At 34.7% G+C, this 25,178-nt stretch overlaps 1 protein-coding gene and 1 pseudogene across 13 annotated transcripts in view; one reads left to right on the top strand and one right to left on the bottom strand.

Annotated features, from left to right (window-relative positions):
* OSBPL8 (oxysterol binding protein like 8) overlaps positions 1 to 25,178 on the top strand; it is a 182,245-nt gene that overhangs the window by 33,012 nt on the left and 124,055 nt on the right. For 10 of the 12 annotated variants that reach the window (XM_079142534.1, XM_079142531.1, XM_079142530.1 and 7 more), the window contains one exon: positions 15,997 to 16,105. In XM_079142534.1, coding sequence (XP_078998660.1) covers positions 16,064 to 16,105 — 42 coding nt within the window. In that variant the 5' untranslated portion in view covers positions 15,997 to 16,063. Of the gene's footprint in view, positions 1 to 15,996; positions 16,106 to 25,178 lie in introns of those variants that run through there. The other 2 variants (XM_079142526.1, XM_079142524.1) reach the window with 2 other exon arrangements.
* Positions 5,051 to 15,508, bottom strand: LOC306662977 (meiotic nuclear division protein 1 homolog; annotated as a pseudogene). Its single transcript has one exon. The product of its transcript is annotated as a meiotic nuclear division protein 1 homolog (transcript).

The following is a 25,178-nucleotide window of genomic DNA, read 5'->3' as shown; positions in this document are numbered from 1 at the left end:
AAGCTTTTAAAAACAAATTACCCATATTTTGAGTCTTGTTGCTTTTTGTTCAAAGGTTCAACAGTGTCTGGTCTTAGAGAGGTTTTATAGGAGGGGTTGTGGGAGGCAGGTGAGAGGAGAAACTACAAGTCTTGTTTCTGGTATTTTTTACTAAATAAGTTGCTCATATGTCATTTGGATTATTTAGGTTCTTATCGCCAAATATTTATAATTTGTCATTGTCAGTTCAGCAAATATAGGCTGTTTATTTTATATATAATGTCCCCCTCATCCTTGGGGCATATGTTGCAAGACCCCCAGTGGATTCCTAGAAATCATGGATGATACCAAACCTAACATATAGTATGTTTTTTCCTATAAATACATATCCATGATAAAATTTAATTTCTAAATTAGGCATAGTAAGAGATTAAAAACTATCTAATTGCAAAACAAAACAGTTTTTGAATAATGTAAAAAAGGATTGCTTGAACATAAGCACTTTGATATCATGATAGTGAATCTGATAACTGAGACATCTAAGAAACTGTTGGATAGGTAGCTTATATCCTGTATGTATACTGGGTAAAGAAAGGATTCATGTCCTGGGTGGGCAGTGTGAGATTTCATCACACTATTCAGAATGCCACACAATGTAAAATTTAGGAATTGTTTACTTCTAGAATTTTTCATTTATATTTTTAGACCACAGTTGATTGAGGAACTTGAAACCTTGGAAATTGAAACCGTGGATAAGGGGTACTACTGTACAAGTATAAGATGCATTAGTTACCATCCTTACAATAAAAGTATTAATGAATAAATACATTAATAAATGATCGTGTTTAGTAATAATCTGTTATATAGGGAAAACTAAAGTTGATGAAACCCTATTCATTTTACAATTAAAATTCATTGCCTTAGATAATAAGTATAAGATTTTTTTTGAGTGCTTGTCTGAAATTCTAAAATTATATTTATTTGTGGGTTGGGTATGTAGCTTAGTGGTAAACTGCTTGCCTAATGTGTGCAAGGCCCTGAATTCAGTTCCCAGTACTGCAAGAGAAAAAAATAGTTATCTATAAATATGCTAAAAAAAGCATAAAAAAATTCTTTTATCAACCTTTAGGTTTAATTCTTTTCTATTGTCTGCTTTTATATTATCACCTTACTTTCAATTCTGTAGTATGAGTATGAAAAGACCCAAGTTATCTTCTACTCAAGCAAAACTGCTGAAAAGCTGTATTACTATCATATTTAAAAAGTGGTTCTACATATCCCAAAGGATGAAATTACAGCATCAATTTACTATAATCTAAGAATGTTTAGCTGGGTGTGGTGTCATTCCAGCAACTCAGGAGGCTGAGGGGGGAGGGTTGCAAGTTGGAGGCCAGCTTCAGCTTAGTGAGACCTTGTCTCACTAAGATGATGTAGTGACATAATTTTACGGTAATGTGCCCTAGAGTTCAATCCTCAGTACCAAAAAAAAAAAAAAAAGAAAAGAAAAAGAAAAAAGTAAGCTGTCATCTTGCATATCAAGTATATTATATTAGATTTAGCAGGCCAATGTTTTTCCTAAAATGTGATTTTTATCATAAATTTAGATTTTGAGTTCTAAAGGGCTTTTACCTCCCTTCCTCCTTCTCTCTGGCTCTCTCCCCCTGTCCCCCCACCCCCGACGCACCCCCTGTCCCATTTTCTTACAGTGCTGGGGATTGAACCTAGGACCTTGTTTGTCAGGTTAGTACTCTACCATTGAGCTATACTTATAGTGCCCATCCTTTAAATTATTTTTTCCTTAGAATTATTACATTTTTTTATTGTGAACATGAACCATTTAGATTGATGTATAATACATTAATGTAGAGTTCAGCTTACTGTTAAAAAGCCTGGCAGTTGACCTTGTATAATCAACCATCAGGTCAAGAAATGAAACATTCATACCATTCAGAAACCCCCTTGCATCCATCTTAATCTTGACACCATCCATTCTCCTTAAAGATAAAATTGAATTTATCTGAGACTTTTATTTTGGTCCAGCATATGATCAGATTTGGAAATATGTGTATTTGAAAACAACATATATTCTGTAGTTGTTGGGTGCAGTGAAATTTATAGGTTAGTTGATCCACTGCTTCGTACCTGTCTCTCACCCACCCCCCATCTTTGGCTAGTGGGAACCACTTAATGTTAGCTCCTGAGTTATCCTGATATGACTCATATTAGTCTTCAACAGCTTTCTTGTTTCTTGGAATGCAAGATACCCTAGGCTCATCTTATACCTTTGTTGTCTTGGACCTGGAATATGCCATTTCTCTAAGATTCTTTGGTGCCTTTTAATGAGAAACTGCATTTAAAGATCACAGACTGCATGCTGAGTTCTGTTGTTACTGGTTTGGTCATCATTTCAAGTACTCTTTTGATATTTTCCTTTAAAGTACATGAATTCTGTATTTTACTTGGAATGATTATTTTCTTTTTTTTTGAAAAAGAGGGTAAGTATGAATGTGTAATAAGAGAGGTCTTGGTGCAGGTTGCCTTGGCTTCAGGGAGATGTTTCTTCAAGTTTTGTTCTACCATTCATAAATACCCTCTTCTCTGTATCTAACCAAAATTCATATGATTTTTCAAGCTGGGAAATTACCTTTGTAATCTGTACCTTTTATACAAATATTTTGAATTTTTGAAGTTATATACTCTAGTAATTTATCTGATATTACTTCATTATTCTTTCAGGACATTATATATCTACTGGGCAATAATGTGAACTAGTTTTGCTTGTGGCTAAGTCTAAAACCGAATAAAAAGATATCAAACAATATTACCTCCTTCTTTACCCCATCACCACCAAAAAACAAAACAAAACAAAAACAACCAAAAAAAGGGAAAAGAAGGTTAAAATAGACTGCATGAGTTAAGTCTATAAAGATTTATGAAAGGTTCTCCATTAATTAATCCTACTTAGATTTATTTCCATATTCTACTTTTGATAATTTGTTTTTAGTTAACATAGAGGGGCTTTGCAAGTTTATATACACACATATATTTGTTTTAAAAATCCTCACTCTCCGCTCTTAAAAGAAGTCTAAAAATCCCAAATCCCTGTGTGCTGTGTAGGTAACATCCTACACATACCTTTGTTGTGAGACCCATTGCATTGCATTATACTAGTCAGTTTACTTCACTTTCTCTTAGCTATGCTCCAAGTTGCCTGAGGACAGGATTGATGTTTAATGGTTTTCTGTATGTCCAGATTCTAGACAGTAGCTCCTACATGACTAGAGTTAAATGATATTTAATGAATGTGTTTTGAGTCCTACAAAAGAATGTATAAATGACAATGAAGCAACACTAGGTATTGGGGTTTGTGTCCCACAGATTTTATGAATTATGTATACTAGCAGTTGGTTCAGAGTTAATATTAAATGATTTGTTTTATATTTTGTGAGAATTTTGGTAATAGTGATTTCTTATTTTTCATTGAACTTAAGGTGACACCTGAATTTTCCTCTGGGCAGAGTGCTGACAATGTTATTTTGGCTAGGCTCTGTATGAGTAGTATGTATTAATAAAGCAACAGATCAAAAAATTCTAGAGTACATTTTCCTTTGTGCTTTTTAAAAATGACTATTGTTACTTGAATGAATAATTGCTCTGTGTGTGTGTGTGTGTGTGTGTGTGTGTGTGTGTGTGTATAAAACAATCTATTTTAAGTATATAATGTGTTTGTGAAATCTGGAGATCCTCAAAGTATTTGGACGTTCTTCTAGTTCAGAATTTAAGTAACTTCTAGGACTTTTTAATGTGTCATTATATGGAAACTAGATTATAATGAGTTAATGAAGAGATGCACCTGTATATGCAGTAATGTGTATGTATATAATGGTTTTGAAGTAAGATGCTTTTTTCGTTTTATGGTTTTTGAGGAAGCAGTGTATTTTGGGGATAAAACTAGTTACTTACATACTCCGTAGTAATCAAGATAAGGGGAGGCAAATATATTTTTTTCTGTCTCCTTTCACCTTTGTGTCATCAGGTAACTTATTACACTGTTTCCCCTGTTCTCTGAGAGTTAGTGTGACCAGTTCATTCTATTTCTTGTCTTCCTGGTTGCATGTTTTCCTCATCCATCTCCCTAAAGTTGTACGCATTATTTTCAGTTAACTTGCACTGGACACTTTAAGAAAATATATTTTTAGCTGTAGATGGACACAATACCTTTATTTTATTTTTTAATTTTTATGTAGTGTTGAGGATTGAACCCAGTGCCTCACATGTGCTAGGCAAGCGCTCTCCTGCTGAGCTACAACCCCAGCCCTCCATTGCACACTTCTAAGCCAGCTTCCCCCTTGTTCGTCAGTGTCCAACTTTTTGCCTGCCTCCTGCATTATCATCAACATTATTATTGTTTTTCTATTTTTATTCCCCTTGTTATTGGTATTAATAGAATGGAGGAAACAATATAATTCATAGGTACCAAAATATTATACTCTCAAAAGCATATGTGCTGTACTATTGTGCAGTAATTTTTTTTAAGTCGGAAAATTTTATTTTAAAATTTACATATTCACAATCTTTTTTTTTTTTCTTTCTTTTTATTGTAAACAAATAGGACACATGTTGTTTCTCTGCACATGGAGTAAAGGCATACCATTTGTGTAATCATAAATTTACATAGGGTAATGTTGTTTGATTCATTCTGTTATTTTTTCCCTTCCCCTGCACCCCTCCCACCCCTCTTTTCCCTCTAGACAGTCCTTCTTTCATTCTTGCCACCCTCCCTAACCCTCACCCTAAACCTAACACTAACCCTAACAATAACTCCTCCCACCCCCCATTATGTGTCGTCATCCACTTATCAGCGAGATCATTGGTCCTTTGGTTTTTTGAGATTGGCTTATCTCACTTAGCATGATATTCTCCAATTTCATCCATTTGCCTGCAAATGCCATAATTTGATTCTTTATGGCGGAGTAATATTCCATTGTATATATATGCCACAGTTTCTTTATCCATTCATCAACTGAAGGGCATCTAGGTTGGTTCCACAATCTGGCTATTGTGAATTGAGAAGCTATGAACATTGATGTGTCTGTATCTCTGTAGTATGCTAATTTTAAGTCCTTTGGGTATAGGCCAAGGAGTGGGATAGCTGGGTCAAATGGTGGTTCCATTCCAAGCTTTCTGAGGAATCTCCATACTGCTTTCCAGAGTGGCTGCACTAATTTGCAACCCCAACAGCAATGTATGAGTGTACCTTTTTCCCCACATCCTCGCCAACACCTATTGTTGCTTGTGTTCTTGATAATCGCCATTCTAATTGGGGTAAGATGGAATCTTAGGGTAGTTTTGATTTGCATTTCTCTTATTACTAGAGATGTTGAACATTTTTTCATATATCTGTTGATTGCTTGTAGATCTTCTTCGGTGAAGTGTCTGTTCATTTCTTATAGATCCTCTACAACCATTAAATATTTTGGTCTATATGGTCAAAGTCTTCTGGAATTCCAAAAGTTTTATCAATTTTATTTTCTTCAAACCCAAATTTTCTTTTGGCCCAGGATTTTATTGCAAATATGTTATCAGTCTTATTTGTTAGCAGCTTCTTTAGCAATTTTATTTGCTTGACATGGGTCACCGTCTTTGTATTTTCTACTTCTGCCTTAAGCTTTTCCCTTTGATCCCAAAGTGAAGAAAGCTCTTTTGCTAGCATGGTTTGCTCTTCCCTCTCATGTTGGCCAGTTTTAGATTTCTCAGTGCTCTTCTGTAGGTCGCCTGCTTTTGGCTTCCCTCAGACACCTGAGATTCCAGAACCTCCAACTTACATTTCCTTGCATGAAGAGCTTTACTTGGAAAATCCCAGTAGTAATTAGGAGTTCTGATCAACCATACCATCATCAACTAAGCTTTGAAGGACTTCTTTTACTGACATAGCCATAATGCCTTTCTCTTTGGGAGCAGTCTTCTCCAAGTCTTTCAATTGAAACATATCTTTTGTCTCAAAAAATATTTCCATCATGTGGGTTCTCTTTTCTTCTGCACTCAGTTCTTTCTTCTTTGACATGGTGCGGGTGGCAGGGCCTGCACACTGCAGTAATTTTGATGAAAGTTCTTTGAATAGATTTATAAAATAATTCACTTACTTTTTTCTGTCATAATGCTTATGAATAAGACATAGGCATTGGTGCTAGCTTGATATTTGCAAACTATCAAATTTGTGCGATTAGTTTCTCATTAGGTTTTCTTTTGGATTTAGATATAGTAGCTTAGTTCAAGCTAGCTAAATTAAGTTCATATTTGCAGTCTCACTAATAATTGATAGGAAGATAATGGTATAATTTTCTAGTGATATAAATATAATATGCTTTAAAAAGTGTGTATGTTCAGTGATCAGCACTTTTGTTTTGAGAATCTTCATTTTTGTTATGTATGAACTTAACAAAAAACTTGTGGGGTATCCTATAAGATAGGAAACCACAAACTAATCATATATAGTTTGTTTCCTTCAGAGACAACCATCTTTCCAAATGGCTTCATAAGGTGGTCATGATTAAATGTCTATGTGGTAAAGCCATTAGCCTTACTAAGTAGGTTCTCCTTTTTCTTTTTTCTGTAACTGAAATAACAGTTTATATCCAAACTAGTAAAACATTTTTATAAAAATTTCTTTCTCTAGGAATTTTAAGTGTAGATAATGTGGTACCAGTTCTCCAGAGTCTAGAGTACTGATAACAAAAGAGAGAAAGAACATAGTGTTTTTTAAACTTTGAATTCAACTAGTAATTAACATTTAAATTAAGATACAAGCCTAGCGTTAGCTTGGCAATTTTGAGAAATGAATCCTCAGGAGTGTTACGTACAGTACTCTTTTACAAAAAAGTTATTGTACTTTTTTTTAATGGTTGTAGAAGCAACATACTCTTTACAAAGCTTAAAATGGCAGAGGAGATTACCTTGGTTTTTCTTCAGCCTAGTCTTTAGAGCCAATTGCCATAAATTTATTTTTAATTATTTTATCTTTAAAAAATACATTTCAGTTTTTCCAGATTTATTGTCATTTAAAATTTTATCATTATCATTTTGACTTTTCACTTCTGAAATATGGAGTCATTAGTGCACTTAAACTTTAAGCTCCCCGCTACCCTCTTCCACTGTTAGCAGTATTTCTTAGCTCCCTTTTATCAAAGGTGAGGAATTTAAGACACTTAATCTTCAATTTTATCCTCCCTTTCCTCTTCTTGCTTCCTTTTTTTTGGTGAGTCATGTTATGACTTTTACTTCCTGTGTGTCTTCTTTGCTTTTTAAATAGTAATTCTGTCTTTACATAGAGTGGTTATCTAGACTAATTCTGAAAATTGAAATCCCCAAATCAGGATTCACCATTCATTCATTTTATAAATATCAGCCCTTTAATATTGGAGCAACACAGGGCCAAGAACTGAATTTGTCTACACAGGTTTTAAATTCTATCTACTGACTCCCAGTTTACGTTTCTAGCCTGACCTTTCTATTTCATCCTCACATCTGTATGTTCAGCTGCCTCTTTGTTTCCATTCACATGTCTAACCTAGCATCTCAAAGTAAATGTGTCTAGTCGGAGACATATCCATATACATCTCTTTCCAAGTCTTCCCATGATATACTGTATATCTGTTAATGGCATCTTCATTTTTTTCAGTTGCCCAGGTACAGCTGCTGAATCCGGCAGTTTGAATCTGATAGAAAATGAAGACACTTTCTTTATACACAGTAATGTTTATTTTTGTAGCAAAATGAAAGCAAAAGTGAAAGTTGAGAAAAATAGAGGGAGAGAGAGAGAGAGAGAAAGGGGTGGGGAGGTAAGGGACAAAGGAGGAGGGAGGGAGAATGGAGGAGGGGAGGGGAGTGGAGAGAGAAAGAAGAGGGGTAGGTAGGGAGGGAGAGAGAATCTAGAGATAAAGAGAATACATCACCAAATCAGGGCAATACCAACTTCTGAAGTCTTGTAGATGGGGAGTCCTGGGGCAACTTTTTAGGGTCCCCATGGGAAGTCCTTGGGCAGAACATCTTCTCAGTGAGAATCCAAAGTCTTTCTTCCAGTGGGGTCCCTTAAATACAAGTTGGGAAAAACAAGGTACCTTTCTAACAGCCTGCATGACTTTGTGCTGCACTTCATTTCCCCAAGACTGGCCAGATCCCCACAGGGAGGATATTCACCTTGAGATAAGTAAAATAACTGTGTTCCCCTAAGTGAGCCAAACCAACAGAGAAGTCAGCATTCTTTAGATATTCTGTCAGGAACATTTAGAGGTCACTGAAGGCACATGAACAGGGAAGATCTTTAATATTTTTCATTAATCCTTTTCAGGGCAAAAATCTTGCTGAGTTCCTGTCTTTTTAAGTTCATGCCTTCTATCTTGCTCACTAATAAATCCATGTGGCTCTGTATTTAAACTTTATGAGGAATTTGACACTATTCACCACATCTGCTACCATTCTGGTGCAAAATACCATTGTCTCTTTCCTGGATTATGGAAGTAGCCTTCTAATTTGTAATCTATTCTCAACTAGCAGCCAGAGAGAACCTGCATAAATAAGATCCTTTCATTTTTTGACTTTCCCTTTCAGGAGTAGCTTCCATCTCATTCAGAGTAAAAGTCCAAGTCCTTCTGTCTTACCAGACTTTTTGTGACTTGGAACTTAGTTATCTTTCTGTCCTCTTTTGCTCATCATTCTCTTCCTTATTCTACTTGCCACATTAGCCTCCGCTATTTTTCAAACACGCCACATTCTTCTACCTCAGTGTCTGTGTTTGCCAATTGGCTTTCTGCCCGAATATTTGTGTGGCTTGCCTCCTCATGTTCTGAGATCTTGTCTCAGCATCCTCTCAATGAGACCTAAAGATCTTTCCAGGCAATTATATCTAAAATTCTCCCGTATTCCTGCCCACGTAATATAATTCCTCCCTAATTTTTCTTCTTGGTACTGATTACTGTCCAAATATACAATATATGTATTTTTTTATTTTTACAATATATTTTAATTTTTATAAAATTATCAGATCCAACTAGTGGAGGAAAACAAACCGCTGCAGCTACTTCAAGCAAAAATAAATTAGTAATGGGATTTAGGTACTGGTAAATTTACTGAGAAAGTTGGAGGTGTGGAAATAGAAGGCTATTCCTGGCCTTCAGGTTCATCTCTGCTGAATGTTATAGCTGCTTGGTTGTTCAACTGGCTACCTGGCAAGAGAGCATTTGTTGATCACTGTGAAAACCTCATGTCTATCAAAGTCCATATGTCTGTTCACTGCCATCAGAAGAAAAGTCTTTTTTTTCTCTTTAACCTTCTAAATATTGTGTAGTACTTTACATTAGCTAAATATAAATCATATTCAGATCTTCAGAGGCAAAGATGTTTGACAAATGTGTTCTCATCTCGTGCTCTTTAGCTTCTGTGATATAAAGGAGAGCACAGAAGGTGCTGAGAATGAATGATGAAACAATGTCTCTGTATATAGATATGAATACATACCTGCATATTGAACTACCTTCTTCTAGTACATACTGTATTCCCTTCATCCTCAATAAGCACCTCATATGATTGTAGTTTTAGATCTGATGCAGAGATATAAAACACCATTTTGGAAGAATCTGAGTGATTAGGAGTCTTGCCTGGATTGAGTTGTTGTAGTTTTCCATTGATTTTAATCACAGTGCATTGTAGTACTTAGAGATCTCATATTCCAGAATATTATTCCTCACCTCCATTGTGAAGGAGCAGAATTTCCCCATGGTAATTTGGATCAGTCACTTTAGCCACTACAGTAACTCTTTTTCTGCTTGTTGATTCAGGGGTATAGGAACCCTAAAGTGACTAGGTAGTAGTTTGAGACTAGAGTTCAGTGGGATCATTGTGTCTCCTGGTGGAAGCATTCCTTTCCTTGAAACTAAAACCTGTAGAACTAGTTGTGCATTAGTTGGTGGGATAGGGAGCAAAAATTTTGCTAGTGGTTCAGTAGGGGTAATAGTGATGGTGTCACTCTCATTTCCTCTCTTATTCCTAGAGCTGTGTATCCTGACTTATGAGAGAAACAACACCTTTTATTAGATTTTTATTCAAAGCCTATATAGTTTCCTGGAGAACCATTTCCCAGCAAGATATTGCTCCCTAGCTGGTTCTGTAATTGAATCTTCAAAGGGCCAGTCCTCTCCTTTATCAAGCCAGTTGCTTCAAGATAGAAGGGAATGTTGTAAGACCAGTGAATTCCATAGGCATGGACTCATTGTTGTGCTTCATTTGTTGTGAAATGAGTCCTTTATTCAGAAGCAATGCTATGTGGAATACCATGATGGTAGATAGGAATTTCTAAGTCTGTAGATGGTAGTTTTGGCAGAAGCATTGAATGCAGGAAGGCAGATCTGTATCCACAATATCTGTTATAGTGGGAACAAAAAGCTGCTCCTTCCATGATGGAAACAGTCCAATTTAATCTGTTTGCCAACAGGTAATTTTCTAATGACCCTGGTCATTGGTGCCATGTTGGTTACTCTGTTAGTTTCTGCTGCTAGCCAATTGGATACTCAGCAGTGGCTATAACTAGATCAGCCTTGGTGAGTAGAAAGCCATGTTGCTGAACCCAAGTTCCAGTCATGCCACCATGGCTACTTTTTCAGGAACCCATTGGGTAATGGCAGTAGTGACTGGAGAAAGGCTGCCTGGTATCATAGAATGAACCATTTTGTCCATTTGATCATTAAAATTTTATGCTATCAAGGTCATCCTCTGGTGAGCATTCACATGGAACATAGATGTCCTCACTGTCAATGACCAGTTGGCAAGTATTTCAGGCTTTGTGGACCATATAGAGTCTCTGTCATATATTCTTTTCCTCCCATAGCCCTCTTTTCCTTTTCCTCTGTTAGTCTTTTACAAAAATAAAAATCATTCTTAAATTGTGTGCTAACATAATTGACATGCCTAACTTAAAAAGTAAAAATAAACAAGGTTAAGTGAAAATTTTATTGGAGAGGAATATACATTTCTAGACAATGAGGGTTAAGGAGGGTACTGCATTTATTTTAATCATAAATTGGAATAATCCAGCAGAGCATTAAGATTTTCAAAGCCATATACACATGTGCTTATGTATATGTGTGCAACATATAATTATTCAAGAAATACAGTCCAAACTTAATGATAGTTCTACTTAATGATTTTTTTTTAACTTAATGTGGTGTGGAATCATACTAAAACAAGCATTCTGTTTTTCACTTTCAGTATTCAATAAATTACACAAGCTGTTCCATAATTGCTGCAAAATAGGCTTTGTCAGATGATTTTGCCCACTTGTATGCTAACAGAAGTGTTCTTAGCATGTTTAAGTCAGGATATGCAAAGTTGTAATGTTCAGTTGGTAAGGTGTATTAAATGTATTTTCATTAGGGTATTTGCAAATTAAGGTGTGTTTATTGGGACATTATCCCACCTTGAGTCAAAAAGCATTTGTAGTTACAAATCATCTATTTTACAGCAAGTTAATCACCAAAATTGAGGTAAAAAATTCATATGTCTACAAGGACCTGACTCGTAAAGAACTAGTTTTGAAGTGACTAAGTAAACAATAGTTTGTGAATTGTTTATATTTTAATAAGTCCAAACATTAGCCAGACTTTGTGGATATTAAGTAAAACTTGTCTTTTGACTGTATCTGATCCCTGGGTAATAAGTTTTCATGATTACCATTAAAAGTGGAGTACTGTTTTTTTTTTTTCTTTTTGGTGGGGGTATGGTATTGGGGATTGAACTGAGGTCTGTTGACTACTAAGCCACATCCCTAGCCCTATTCTGTATTTTATTTAGAGACAGGGTCTCAACGAGTTGCTTAGAGCTGAGGCTGGCTTCAAACTCTTGATCCTCCTATTTCAATCTCCCAAGCATAAGCTTCTATTTCTAACATCCATCCTTTTAAGGAATTCTTTTAATCTCCAACTATGCAGTCTTTGAAAATAGACTTGTGCCTTAAAGTCCATGGGAGTTAATCATTCAGGGCAAGAAGCTCCAGAAGTATTGTAAAAAGTATAAAATGGATATTACAATTCATAACCTCATAGGGAAGATAGGAAATAAACTATCATATAAACAAATTTAAATAATTTAAAGTAGATAGTAATGTGACTTATTAACTTAAGACATTCATGAAAAGAAAATACTTCCAGTTAGGGGAAATGAAGGAAGGCTTTATGAAGAAAGTAATATGTGACCTGGCCTTCACTGGGTGGGTTATATTTGCTTATGCAAAGGATACATACTCAATACTCGAGAAGGAAGAAAGTGGGAGAAGTATCAGAATATGAAAGCACTAGTGTGTATGGAGAATAGCAGATTGAGTTGGCTGAGACGAAGGGTCAGGGAAAGCAAGAAATAACTGAGAAAGGCAAGTATAGGCAAAAATCATCATTATCTTCAAACACCAAGGGAAGATTTAAACTCAATTTTTAAATAAGAACAACTGAAGTTTTCTGACATTAAATTGACATGATTGGATCTATGCTTTTAACCTACAGAGAATCAGTGTAACATATAGGTATGAAAGCAGGGGAAGTTCCGTGAATGCATGAACACCATTGAGAAATCTTCCAGAGGAGGTAAAGAATCATTAAGACAGTAGCTTTAAGAAATGTCAGAGGGTGGAGATGTCAGCAAACTATGGCTCACAATCTCAGAATGATTTTTATATTTTTAAAGTTCTAAAGTAGGAAAGGGAGAAGGTGAGAGGGGAGGAGAATATATGACAGATACTATATGAAGTGAGAAAGGACTTATTAATAGGAAAGTTCAAGCATGTGGACAATGGAAGGACTGACAGCATAAATCCTTACTATAAGAGTAAAGACTTATTAGGTGCTAGATGAGAACAGTGCAGAAATGGAGGTAGAAAACATAGTCACAGAAAGGATGGTAACAGAAGAAATTAAAAGGGGATCATACAGAATTGCTAACTTCAAAGCATTTGCGCATACTATTGAACATTTCTTTTAAAAAGGATTCTGTTACCGGGACTTTAAGTCAGTAGTCAGAATTCAACAACTTAAAGGATCTAGACAAGTAGCAAAAATGAGTACAGCAATGAAAGTAGAGATGCAATTATGTTGTGAGAGGTGGGTACAAACTGGAGAGTTCTTGCCCTTTATAAAGTGGAAGACTGCTGATTATTTCTAATTACTGCTCATTGTTGCCAGATTTTCCATAATTTCAAGACAAGTCCTAAATCCATATTGTTACATACAGTTTTTCTTTTTTAAAGTACTGTTTTTTAAAAAATAATTTTTTTATTAAGCATATATATGTTGGATCTCCATGTTTCTGGGTTTCAGTTTGATATTTCCCAATCCCATTTATCTATATTTTTGTGTATTCTAACCTAAAGCATTTTGCCAACTTTATTTCCTAGATCATCAACTTGTTCAATTTACCAACTTTAGCCCGTTTCATTTCTCAGTCCACCGCTGACTTTTTTTTTCTTAAACTGACACTCTTAATTACCTGTTTACACATTAGTCTGTTCTTGTTTGCAGTATTCTTTTGAGACTAAGTACACAGTCAGATTTTCTTTTCTGTCGCTATTGTTCAGTGCTTTTCTGTCCAGGAAATCCCATTTCCTCTGAAGTAATTTTTGTTCCTTTGTCTTGACCCTTCACCTTTATGCTGTTTTCCTTCCCTTGATATCCACATGGCTAAGTGCCTCCCTATTTCAAATCTTTGCTCTGATATTACCTTTTCAATGATCCACCATGACCATTTCTATTTAAAATTGTGATCCTTTAATCTCTACTGTGTTTTAGCTTGCTTAATTTTTTCCTTCCTTTTCTTCCTGTACCTCCCTTTCTCCTTCTCCTCTTTCCTCTCTCTGTCATACTAAAAATTTAACCTTAGTTAAATGCCTTGCACATAATAGTTATAGGCAAGTGCTCTATTACTGAGCTACGCTACCAACCCCTTTTGGTTTTCATTTTATTTTTGAAATAGGATTATAATAAGTTGTTCAGGCTGCCGCCAAACTTGATCTTCCTGCCTCAGTCTCCTGAGTAACTGGAATTACTGATGTGCACCATAGCACCTGATTGTACTTACTTTCTCATGTATCATATAATTTATTAATTCGTTATATTCTTTGTTTGTCTTCCCCTTCTAGAATATAAACTCCACAAGAATTGTGGTTTGTTTTTTACTTATTTTGCGTATTGATGTATTCTAAGGGCCTACCCAGTATAATACCTATGGATGAATGAATTGCTAAAAGGAAAAAGGTTGAGAAAATTGGTAACATTTTTTGAAGTAGAAACTTCCTGAGAAAGTTTGAGTTGTTTTTAATACTGCAAATTTCTATAATGTAAAGTCTGTCAGTGTTCCGATGCTCATTTCAGTGTTTATCCCATGAATATAAATTTGTCTCATCTGCTGTCTTGTATTTTATTTGCTCATTTAGATAATTGAGTTGATATTATTGGCTCAGTGCAACAAAAGTTATTAAATATCTACTTGGAATTAATACTGGATAAATCAATAAAACAGTTTCTGTCCTTGACGAGAACTGACTCCTGAGAATAATTACAATGTATTGGAATACATACAATGAGGAAAACCTGTTAAAGTTTCTGAAATTGAAAGTCAGAGTAACCTCTTGGGCTAATTTTACGGGTTATATCTAAGAAACCTAGTGCCAGCCCTCAAAGGCCAATTAAGGTTTTCACCAGCATTTATATTTCCATAACCTTTTTATACTTGCAGAAAATATTCTCAGAACTCTGACAAATGACTTAAAGTCTACTAATTAGATGGTTGGTTTTTGTTAGGTGTTTTAAAGGAATAATTATTAGTTTATTGGAGACGTTTGCTTCCATATTGTTACTGTAGGTATTCAAGCTGAGAATTTTGTTACAAAGTTGAAAAGAAAAAGATTTGTGAAGAAAGACTTCTAAGAATTTTGAAAATAAAAAAGGTATAAAAGGAATAAGTATGTATGGTAAACACAGAAAAATATGAAAACACAGAGTATTTTATATATAATGGTGTCACTTGCTTTTTCCACCTAACATGTCATAGTCTTTTTATAGTTTGGTATATACACATCTACCTTTTTTTTTTTTTCTGAAAAATGCTGCATGACATTCCATTTTATTTCTATAATGTAATTTAAGGAAGTTCCTAATGATTGACAATAAGATTATTTCGAGCTTTTTCTCCTGTTACTTTGTTGAATGTGTTTAAATCTCTGTGCATTTATTTATCTGAGGGAAAATTTCTATTGAAATTGCTGGAGGAAAGTATGTGTATTTTAAATTGTTCTACGAAAATATATGGAGGACCAGTGGAGTAGGGGAAGAGGATCAGAGGGAGGGAGGAGAAGAAGGAAAGGGGAAGTGTTGGGGAATGAAATAGAGCAAATTATGCATATATAGATAAGTCACAAAGAACCCCACTATTATGTGCAATTATAATACATAATAAACATTATAAAAAAACCTACTTCTCAGGGAAATTTTATTAATGGCATTGAAGGTAGTGCCAGGCATAGCACGTATGCTTAATAAACATAGTTTCTTCATTCTCCCCTTCAAATACAAAATAATAAAGTTATTCTCCAAAAAAGTTGTCCTGACTTGTATTCTCATCACAACAGTGTATGAGAATATCTTCCATGTGGGTTATTAGCATACTTTTTAGTTTTCACCAACATAATAATGAAAAACTAATTTTATTTAATTGACTACAAGTAGAGTCAAATGAAACGATTTAAGTATCTTTCAAGTATTGGACAGTCTCATTGGTTTGACATTGCTTAGTCTTTCCTGTTCACTTGGAATACTTTTTATTCTTTCATTTTTCTCTGAACCTTTACCATTCTTCAAGCCCATCTCAAAAAATTGTCCTTTTTTTGTTGTTGTTATGTAATTTCTTTTATTTAATATACTTAATGGCTAGTATTCTGCTTATATCAGTTTCATACCTGTCCTAATGCATGTGATTTTCTTCTAGGATTTCCAGACTTATAGAATGGCTAAACATTAATGGAAAGAGACGCATAAATCTATCTTCTTCCATTATGGAGGCAGGTTTGACAGATGGAGAACCTGACCGAACTTCGGTGAGTAGTTCAAATATAATTAGTACACCTTTGGCTGTAAAGTATTTCATGTAAACCTTGATTTTGTTCTTAAGATGTTTTTAAAACAACCTTTAAAAAAGTATTTTAAAAGTAATGGTTTAACTCCTCTGTTGATGTGAGAATTAAAGATAGTTTAAACCTTGTTGGAATAGAGCCTACTCAGTTCTCTACTATTTCTATTCTGTCTTCCTCTGTTTTCCCCACCTTCCCAGTGATATAATACAGGCATTCTGATATAATACTTTGTGTTCGTTTTCATAAAAATATTTTTCATCTTCAGTGAAATCAAGAGAAAGTTAACAGCTGAGGAAAAATACCTTCAAATCTCAAGTTACTTGGAGCTATGAGCAAGTGAAGTGAATGAGACCGTTAAAATAAGAATTAGGGCAATTACCATATATATTTTCCTAAAAATATGAAGGTTTAATAAACATTGCTGTTGTGTGATAATGAATTAAATTATATTCTGAAATTAAAATAAGTAGGGGTAGTGGATTACCTATAAACTTTAAAAAATTTACATTAGAATAAATTAATTGGTCTTTGTACAAAAAGAGTTGACTATAGAATAATTTTGTTTTCAGTTATCTTGTATTTTGAGTGATTCCATTAAATATTGATTTAAAGACTATTAGGAATATTTCTGTTACCTAAAGTAATGGTGCCTCTCAGTAAAATGTAGTTAATTGATAGTTTTATTATTTGTTAGGTGATAGATTCTTTGGTAAACCTATGTTATTGGAGTAAGGCAGAAACCAACTTTCTGTTTTTCATTTTGCTGGGGAGATGAGAGTCAGTTTACTGAGGTGTTTGTAAATTTTGATTTAGTGGATGGCTTTTGTTCTAGCTTTAATGTAGGAACAGTTTAATGATTAATAGCAAAATGCAGGTTTGTGGACTTGTATTGTTCCCAACCTTTTTCGAATTTCTGATTCAGACATTTTTTGGCTGCTTAAATGATCAAAAAAGTTAAACTTTAAAGTAATCATTTGTTAGTAGAGAATAAAATGGGAATGGAAACAACTTATAAAGATTATTGTTGCAGTGACTATAAATGGAAAACTGATGATAGGGTATTTCATTTTTACTGTGATTTCAGAAAAAAATTAAGAATAAACCTTGTCTTTAGAACATGATATCTACTTTACCATAAACATCATCTTTTTTAAAGCTGTTGGACTTTCTTTAGCTGAAATAATTTAATCCCCTAGTGATAATAAAAAGGTCAATAATAAGGCTGGGGGTGTAGCTCAGAGACAGAGTGCTTGCCTAGCACGTGTGAGGTCCTGGGTTTGATCCCCAGCACTAAAAAAAAGAAAAACGTCAGTATTAATAAACCTTGGTATTTTCTAAATGTATTCTTTATTACATTGTCCTCATAGTAGTCATTAAAGGCAGGTATTTGTTTACCCTCACTTTCAGAGATAGGGAAGTAGGCTCAGGGAGGGTAAGGATCTTCTTACAACTTAAGTCAGTCTGTCTCTGAATACTCTACTACTAAGATGACTTTATGCCTGTTTTTCAGAATAGAATCTCTTGGATGTTAGAGGCTTGTTCAGATTCAAATTTAGATTTTTCTTGACAAGAATACTTTATAGACGGTGTTGTATATTAAATATATTACTTACCTTAAGGAAAGTTGTTACCAGAGGAAAGTTACAAGGGATTAAGTTAAATATCTTGATACAGGGAAACTGTATATGATAAAGTTTATTAGAAGACACATTTCCATTTATTTTGTTTTTTGATTCATTGCACACAAATGGGGTACAACTTTTCATTAATCTGGTTGTACATGATATAGAGTCACGCCTTTTGAAGACACATATTTTATTGTATTAAAAATTTATTATCCAAATGGCCCCAGAAGAGAATGAAAGTTTTTAAAATATGTATGAGTCTCATATTTTAAAAAGGACTCTGAATTGAGGAAATCTTTAAGATCCTAATTGCAACTGAGTACTTTTGAATCAAGTCTTTCTAAAGTGGAATGAACAGCAAAGATGATTTAGTTCAGCAAATCCTAGAATGTTGTCAATGAACATCTTCCTAATGAGCCTAGAAATGATCCAATCTCTTGAAGCTTTGATTTTGCATACATACTAGATTATTGGTGACTACTCAGATTTAGTGATTATAAAGTAAAATTGATGTGTTATTAGAGTTTACTAAAAGCTTCAAATCATGTAAGGAATCTGGCTATAACATTGGGCAACATTGTGGAACTTGTGTGTGTGTGTGTGTGTGTGTGTGTTTACATGCAATCATGCAATTTGATGGAATTCTGTTGCAGTTTCTGTTTTCCTTTTATTAATACTATTAACTTAGCTTCATCATTATTATTTTAGCATATATTTTGTTGTTAGTGACAGCATCTTTGTAGCAAAAGTATTTTTGGTACAATTTATCCCAATAATTGATCTTTAAGATATTTATGTATTCAAATTCAATTATAAGTCATCCATTTGCCAATTAGTAATACTCTGAAACGTATTCTTGTGCAGTGGCACCTTATTAAATTTTACCATTTGTCATTGTACTAGTTTCCTATTGCTCTTGTAGTTTAAAGCAACATATATTTATTATCTTAACAGTTCTTGCAGTCAGAAGTCTAAAAGCAGGGGGTTGGCAGGGTTGTGTTCCTTTCAAAGGCTCTGGGGGAGAGTGTCTCCTTGCTTTTATCAGTGCTTAGAGGTCGATTTCATTCTTTGGCTAGTGGCCTCTTCCTTATATCACTCCAACCTCTGGCTTTTGTTTTCACACTTCCTATTTCTTGTTTTGACCTTCTCACATCCTTTTTATAAGGACCCTTGTGATTACATTGGGCCCACTCAGTGCACTCAGATAATCATACAACTGCCCTGTGTTGAGCTCCTTAATTTAATCATATCTGCAAAGTCCCTTTTACCAGGTAAGGTAACATTCACAGATTCCAATGATTAGGATGTGGATGTCTTTGGGAGGCCATTTTTCTGCTTACAAGGGTCAGTACTAACCTCTGGAGCTACCCAGTCTATTGGAAGTGCATCATATTGCTGGATAACCAGAAGTCTTATAAGGCATCTCACCTTGAGCATTGCCAGCTTGATTGAAGTCCTAAGTTTTGAGAATTCTTAAGTCGATATCTTCCTCATGTAAAGTAATAAAATGCAGAAATTTTAGTCACCAGTTTATTACCTACATACTCATTCTCTACATTAAAATAACTTCATCTTCTTAACAGCTGCTTGCTAACATTTATATTAATCACATGGTCAGTAAAGGGAATAGAAACTAACTTTCTTGAACTTTTTGTTATAGAAAATATCAATTTCATTTATACTGCATTAAGAAAATAGATGGACTATTACAATGTAACCTCATATACTCATCACCTCCCTTCAGTAGTTTTCAACTCAGGTCAGTTTGGTTTCATGTGTATTCTCATTCTTCGAAATCCTATTTTTTTTTCAGCTTTTTTTTTTTAAATTAAAAATAATAAATTTACATAGGGCAATGTTGTTTGATTCATTGTTATTTTTTTCCCTTCCCCCCACCCCTTCCACCCCTCTTTTCCCTCTATACAGTCCTTCCTTCCTCCGTTCTTACCACCCTCCTTATCCCTAACCCTAAACCTAACGCTAACCCTAACGCTAACCCCTCCTAACCCCCATTATATGTCCTCATCCGCTTATCAGCGAGATCATTCGTCCTTTGGATTTTTTGAGATTGGCTTATCTCACTTAGCATGATATTCTCCAGTTTCATCCATTTGCCTGCAAATGCCATAATTTTATCATTCTTCATGGCAGAGTAATTTTCCATTGTTTATATGCCACAATTTCTTTTTTTTTTTTTTTTAGATTGAGTTTTTTTTTTCCTTCAGTATTCTTGCCCCATTCTGTAACTTTTTCTTTGTGTCACATGATCAATACCAACAATTTATTTAATTCAAATTGACATAAAAAGTATCTATTAATGTTTAAAACTAATTAATATGCAAATAATGTACTAGAGAAAGAAGCAATTGAAGAAATAAAGCATTATGGATTATGTGTGTTATTTTTTTTTATAATGTAATCAGGTATATTGGTATTCATAAAAATAAGGTGTAATTATAACCAAATGTCATAATTTCTTTTTTTTTATTTTAATTAAAAATCATAAATTTACATAGGGCAATGTTGTTTGATTCATTCTGTTATTTTTTCCCTTCCCCCCACCCCTCCCACCCCTCTTTTCCCTCTAGACAGTCCTTCCTTCCTCCATTCTTACCACCCTCCTTATCCCTAACCCTAAACCTAACATTAACCCTAACACTAACCCCTCCTACACCCCCTTATATGTCCTCATCCGCTTATCAGCTAGATCATTCGTCCTTTGGTTTTTTGGGATTGGCTTATCTCACTTAGCATGATATCCTCCAGTTTCATCCATTTGCCTGCAAATGCCATAATTTGATCATTCTTCATGGCGGAGTAATATTCCACTGTATATATATGCCACAGTTTCTTTATCCATTCATCAACTGAAGGGCATCTAGGTTGGTTCCACAATCTGGCTATAGTAAATTGAGGAGCTATGAACATTGATGTGGCTGTATCTCTGTAGTATGCTGATTTTAAGTCCTTTGGGTATAGGCCAAGGAGTGGGGTAGCTGGGTCAAATGGTGGTTCCATTCCAAGCTTTCTGAGGAATCTCCATACTGCTTTCCAGAGTGGCTGCACTAATTTGCAACCACACCAGCAATGTATGAGTGTACCTTTTTCCCCACATCCTCTCCAACACCTATTGTTGCTTGTGTTCTTGATTATCGCCATTCTAATTAGGGTGAGATGGAATCTTAGGGTAGTTTTGATTTGCATTTCTCTTATTACTAGAGATGTTGAACATTTTTTCATTTTATCTGTTGATTGCTTGTACATCATCTTCTGTGAAGTGTCTGTTCATTTCCTTAGCCCATTTGTTGATTGGATTATTTGTATTCTTGGTGTAGAGTTTTTTGAGTTCTTTATAGATTCTGGAAATTAGCGCTCTATCTGAAGTATGAGTGGCAAAGATATTCTCCCACTCTGTAGGCTCTCTCTTCACATTACTGATAGTTTCCTTTGCTGAGAGAAAGCTTTTTAGTTTGAATCTATCCCAGTGGTTGATTTTAGCTTTTATTTCTTGTGCTAGGGGAGTCCTGTTAAGGAAGTCTGCTCCTAATCCAACAAGTTGAAGATTTGGACCTACTTTTTCTTCTCTAAGATGCAGGGTCTCTGGTCTGATTCCGAGGTCCTTGATCCATTTTGAGTTGAGTTTTGTGCAGGGTGAGAGAGAGAGATTTAGTTTCATTCTGTTGCATATGGATTTCCAGTTTTCCCTGCACCATTTGTCGAAGAGGCTATCTTTTCTCCATTGCATATTTTTGGCACCTTTGTCTAGTATGAGAAAATTGTATTTATTTGGGTTTGTGTCCTTGTCCTCTATTCTGTACCATTGATCTACCTGTCTATTTTGGTACCAATACCATGCCGTTTTAGTTACTATTGATTTGTAATAGAGTTGAAGATCTGGTATTGCGATACCCCCTGCTTCGCTCTTTCTACTGAGGATTGCTTTAGCTATTCTGGGTTTCTTATTCTTCCAGATGAATTTCATAATTGCTTGCTCTGTTTCTGTAAGGTACATCATTGGGATTTTAATTGGAATTGCATTGAATCTGTGTAGCACTTTTGGTAGTATGGCCATTTTGACAATATTAATTCTGCCTATCCAAGAACATGGGAGATCTTTCCATCTTCTAAGGTTTTCTTTAATTTCTTTCTTTAGTGTTCTGTAGTTTTCATTGTAGAGGTCTTTCACCTCTTTTGTGAGATTGATTCCCAAGTATTTTATTTTTTTCGATGCTATTGTGAATGAGGTAGTTTTCCTAATTTCTCTTTCTTAAGATTCATCACTTATGTATAAAAATGCATTGGATTTATGAGCATTGATCTTGTAACCTGCGACTTTACTGAATTCACTTATGAGTTCTAAGAGTTTTCTGGTGGAATTTCCAGGTTCCTCTAAATATATAATCATGGCATCAGCGAAGAGGAATAGTTTGTGTTCTTCTTTTCCAATTCATATCCCTTTAATTTCTTTGGTTTGTCTAATTTGGTTTGTCTGGCTAGAGTCTCAAGAACGATGTTGAATACAAGTGGTGAAAGAGGGCATCCCTGCCTTGTTCCAGTTCTTATGGGGAATGCTTTCAGTTTTTCACCATTTAGAATGATATTGGCCATGGGCTTAGCGTAGATGGCCTTTACAATGTTAAGGAATGTTCCCTCTACCCCAGTTTTTTCTAGTGTTTTGAGCATGAAGGGATGCTGTATTTTTATCAAATGCTTTTTCTGCATCTATTGAAATAATCATGTGATTCTTAACTTTAAGTCTGTTGATATGGTGAATGACATTTATTGATTTCCAGATGTTGAACCAACCTTGCATCCCTGGGATAAAACCCACTTGATCGTGGTGCACTATCTTTTTAATATATTTTTGTATGCAATTTGCTAAGATTTTGTTGAGAATCTTTGCGTCGATGTTCATTAAGGATATTGGTCTGAAATTTTCTTTCCTTCATGTGTGTCTGGTTTAGGTATCAGGGTAATATTGGCTTCATAGAATGATTTGGGGAGGGTTTCCTCCTCTTCTATTTTATGGAATACTTTGAGAAGTATTGGAATGAGCTCTTCTTTAAAGGTTTTGTAGAACTGGGCTGAGAACCCATCTGGTCCCGGGCTTTTCTTTGTTGGTAGGCTTTTGATGACCTCTTCTATTTCATTGCTTAAAATTGATTTATTTAAGTTGTGTATGTCCTCCTCGTTCAGTTTAGGTAATTCATATGTCTCTAGAAACTTGTTGATGTCTTCGAGGTTTTCTGTTTTGTTGAAGTATAGATTTTCAAAATAGCTTCTAATTATGTTTTGTATTTCAGTTGTGTCTGTTGTGATATTTCCTTGTTCATTCCGAATTTTAGTAATTTGAGTTTTCTCCCTCTTTCTCTCTGTTAGTGTGGCTAAGGGTTTATCAATTTTGTTTATTTTTTCAAAGAACCAACTATTTTGTTAATTTTTCCGATTGTTTCTTTTGTTTCAATTTCGTTGATTTCGTCTCTGATTTTAACTATTTCCTGTCTTCTACTACTTTTGGTGTTGGCCTGCTCTTCTTTTTCTAGGGCTTTGAGCTGTGGTGTTAAGTCATTTATTTGTTGATTTCTACTTCTTTTGTTGAATGCACCCCATGAAATAAATCTTCCTCTAAGTACTGCTTTCATAGTGTCCCAGAGATTTTGATATGATGTGTCTTTGTTCTCGTTTACTTCTAAGAATTTTTTAATTTCCCTCCTGATGTCTTCTGTTATCCACTCATCATATAATAGTGTATTATTTAATCTCCAAGTGTTGGAGAAGTTTCTGTTTTTTATTCTGTCATTTATTTCTAATTTCAATCCATTATGATCTGATAGAGTACAAGGTAGTATCTCTATCTTCTTGTATTTGCTAACAGTAGCTTTGTGGCATAAAACATGGTCTAGTTTAGAGAAGGATCCATGTGCTGCTGAGAAGAAAGTGTATTCATTCTTTGTTGGATGGTATATTCTATATAAGTTGGTTAAGTCTAAATTGTTGATTGTGTTATTGAGATCTATGGTTTCTTTATTCAATTTTTGTTTGGACGATCTATACAGCGGTGAGAGAGGTGTGTTAAAATCACCTAGTATTATTGTGTTGTGGTCTATTTGATTTCTGGAATTGAGAAGGATTTGTTTGACATACATGGATGAGCCACTGTTTGGGGCATAGATATTTATGATTGTTATATCTTGCTGATTTATGCTTCCCTTAGGCAGTATGTAGTGTCTTTCTTTATCCCTTCTGACTAGTTTTGGCTTGAAGTCCACATTATCTGAAATGAGGATGGATACTCCAGCTTTTGTGCTGTGTCCGTGTACAAGGTATGTTCTTTCCCATCCTTTCACCTTCACTCTGTGGGTATCTCTTTCTGTGAGATGAGTCTCTTGCAGGCAGCATATTGTTGGATTTTTCTTTTTAATCGAATCTGCCAGTCTATGTCTTTTGATTGATGAGTTGAGGCCATTAACATTCAGGGTTATTATTGTGATGTGATTTGTATTCCCAGTCATTTGACTCATTTTTGTTTTTTTGACATGATTTGGTTTCTCCTTTATTTGGCTATTCCTTTAGGCTAGTTCCTCCCATTGCTGATTTGCACTGTTGCTTTTCATCTCTTCCTCATGGAATATTTTGGTGAGAATGTCTGTAATGCCGGCTTTCTTTTTGTAAATTCCTTTAGCTTTTGTTTATCATGGAAGGATCTTATTTCATTGTCAAATCTGAAAGTAAGTTTTGCTGGGTATAAGATTCTTGGTTGGCATCTGTTTTCTTTCAGGGTTTGAAAAATGTTGTTCCAGGCCCTTCTAGCTTTTAGGGTCTGGATTGAACAATCTGCTGATATTCTTATTGGTTTCCCCCGAATGTAATTTGATTCTTTTCTCTCACAGCCTTTAAAATTCTGTCTTTATTTTGTATGTTAGGTATTTTCATAATAATTTGCCTTGGTGTGGGTCTGTTGTAATTTTGTATATTTGGAGTCCTATAAGCCTCTTGTACTTGGTTTTCCATTTCATTCTTCAGATTTGGGAAATTTTCTGATATTATTTCATTGAATAGATTGTTCATTCCTTTGGTTTGTTTCTCTAAGCCTTCCTCAATCCCAATAATTCTTAAATTTGGCCTTTTCATGATATCCCATAATTCTTGTAGATTCTGTTCATGATTTCTTACCATCTTTTCTGTTTGGTCAACTTTGTTTTCAAGATTAAATATTTTATCTTCAATATCTGAAGTTCTGTTTTCCAGGTGTTCTATCCTATTAGTTATGCTTTCTATGGAGTTTTTAACTTGGTTTATTGTTTCCTTCATTTTATGGATTTCTGTTTGGTTCTTTTTCAGTATCTCTAATGTTTATTGAAATGATCTCTTGCTTCCCGTATTTGCTCTTTTAACTGTTGATGGTGCGATCA

Source organism: Sciurus vulgaris (genome assembly GCF_902686455.1).
Source record: "Sciurus vulgaris genome assembly, chromosome: 5".
NCBI classification, from domain to species: Eukaryota; Metazoa; Chordata; class Mammalia; order Rodentia; family Sciuridae; genus Sciurus; species Sciurus vulgaris.
This window is presented reverse-complemented; position numbering and strand designations above follow the sequence as displayed.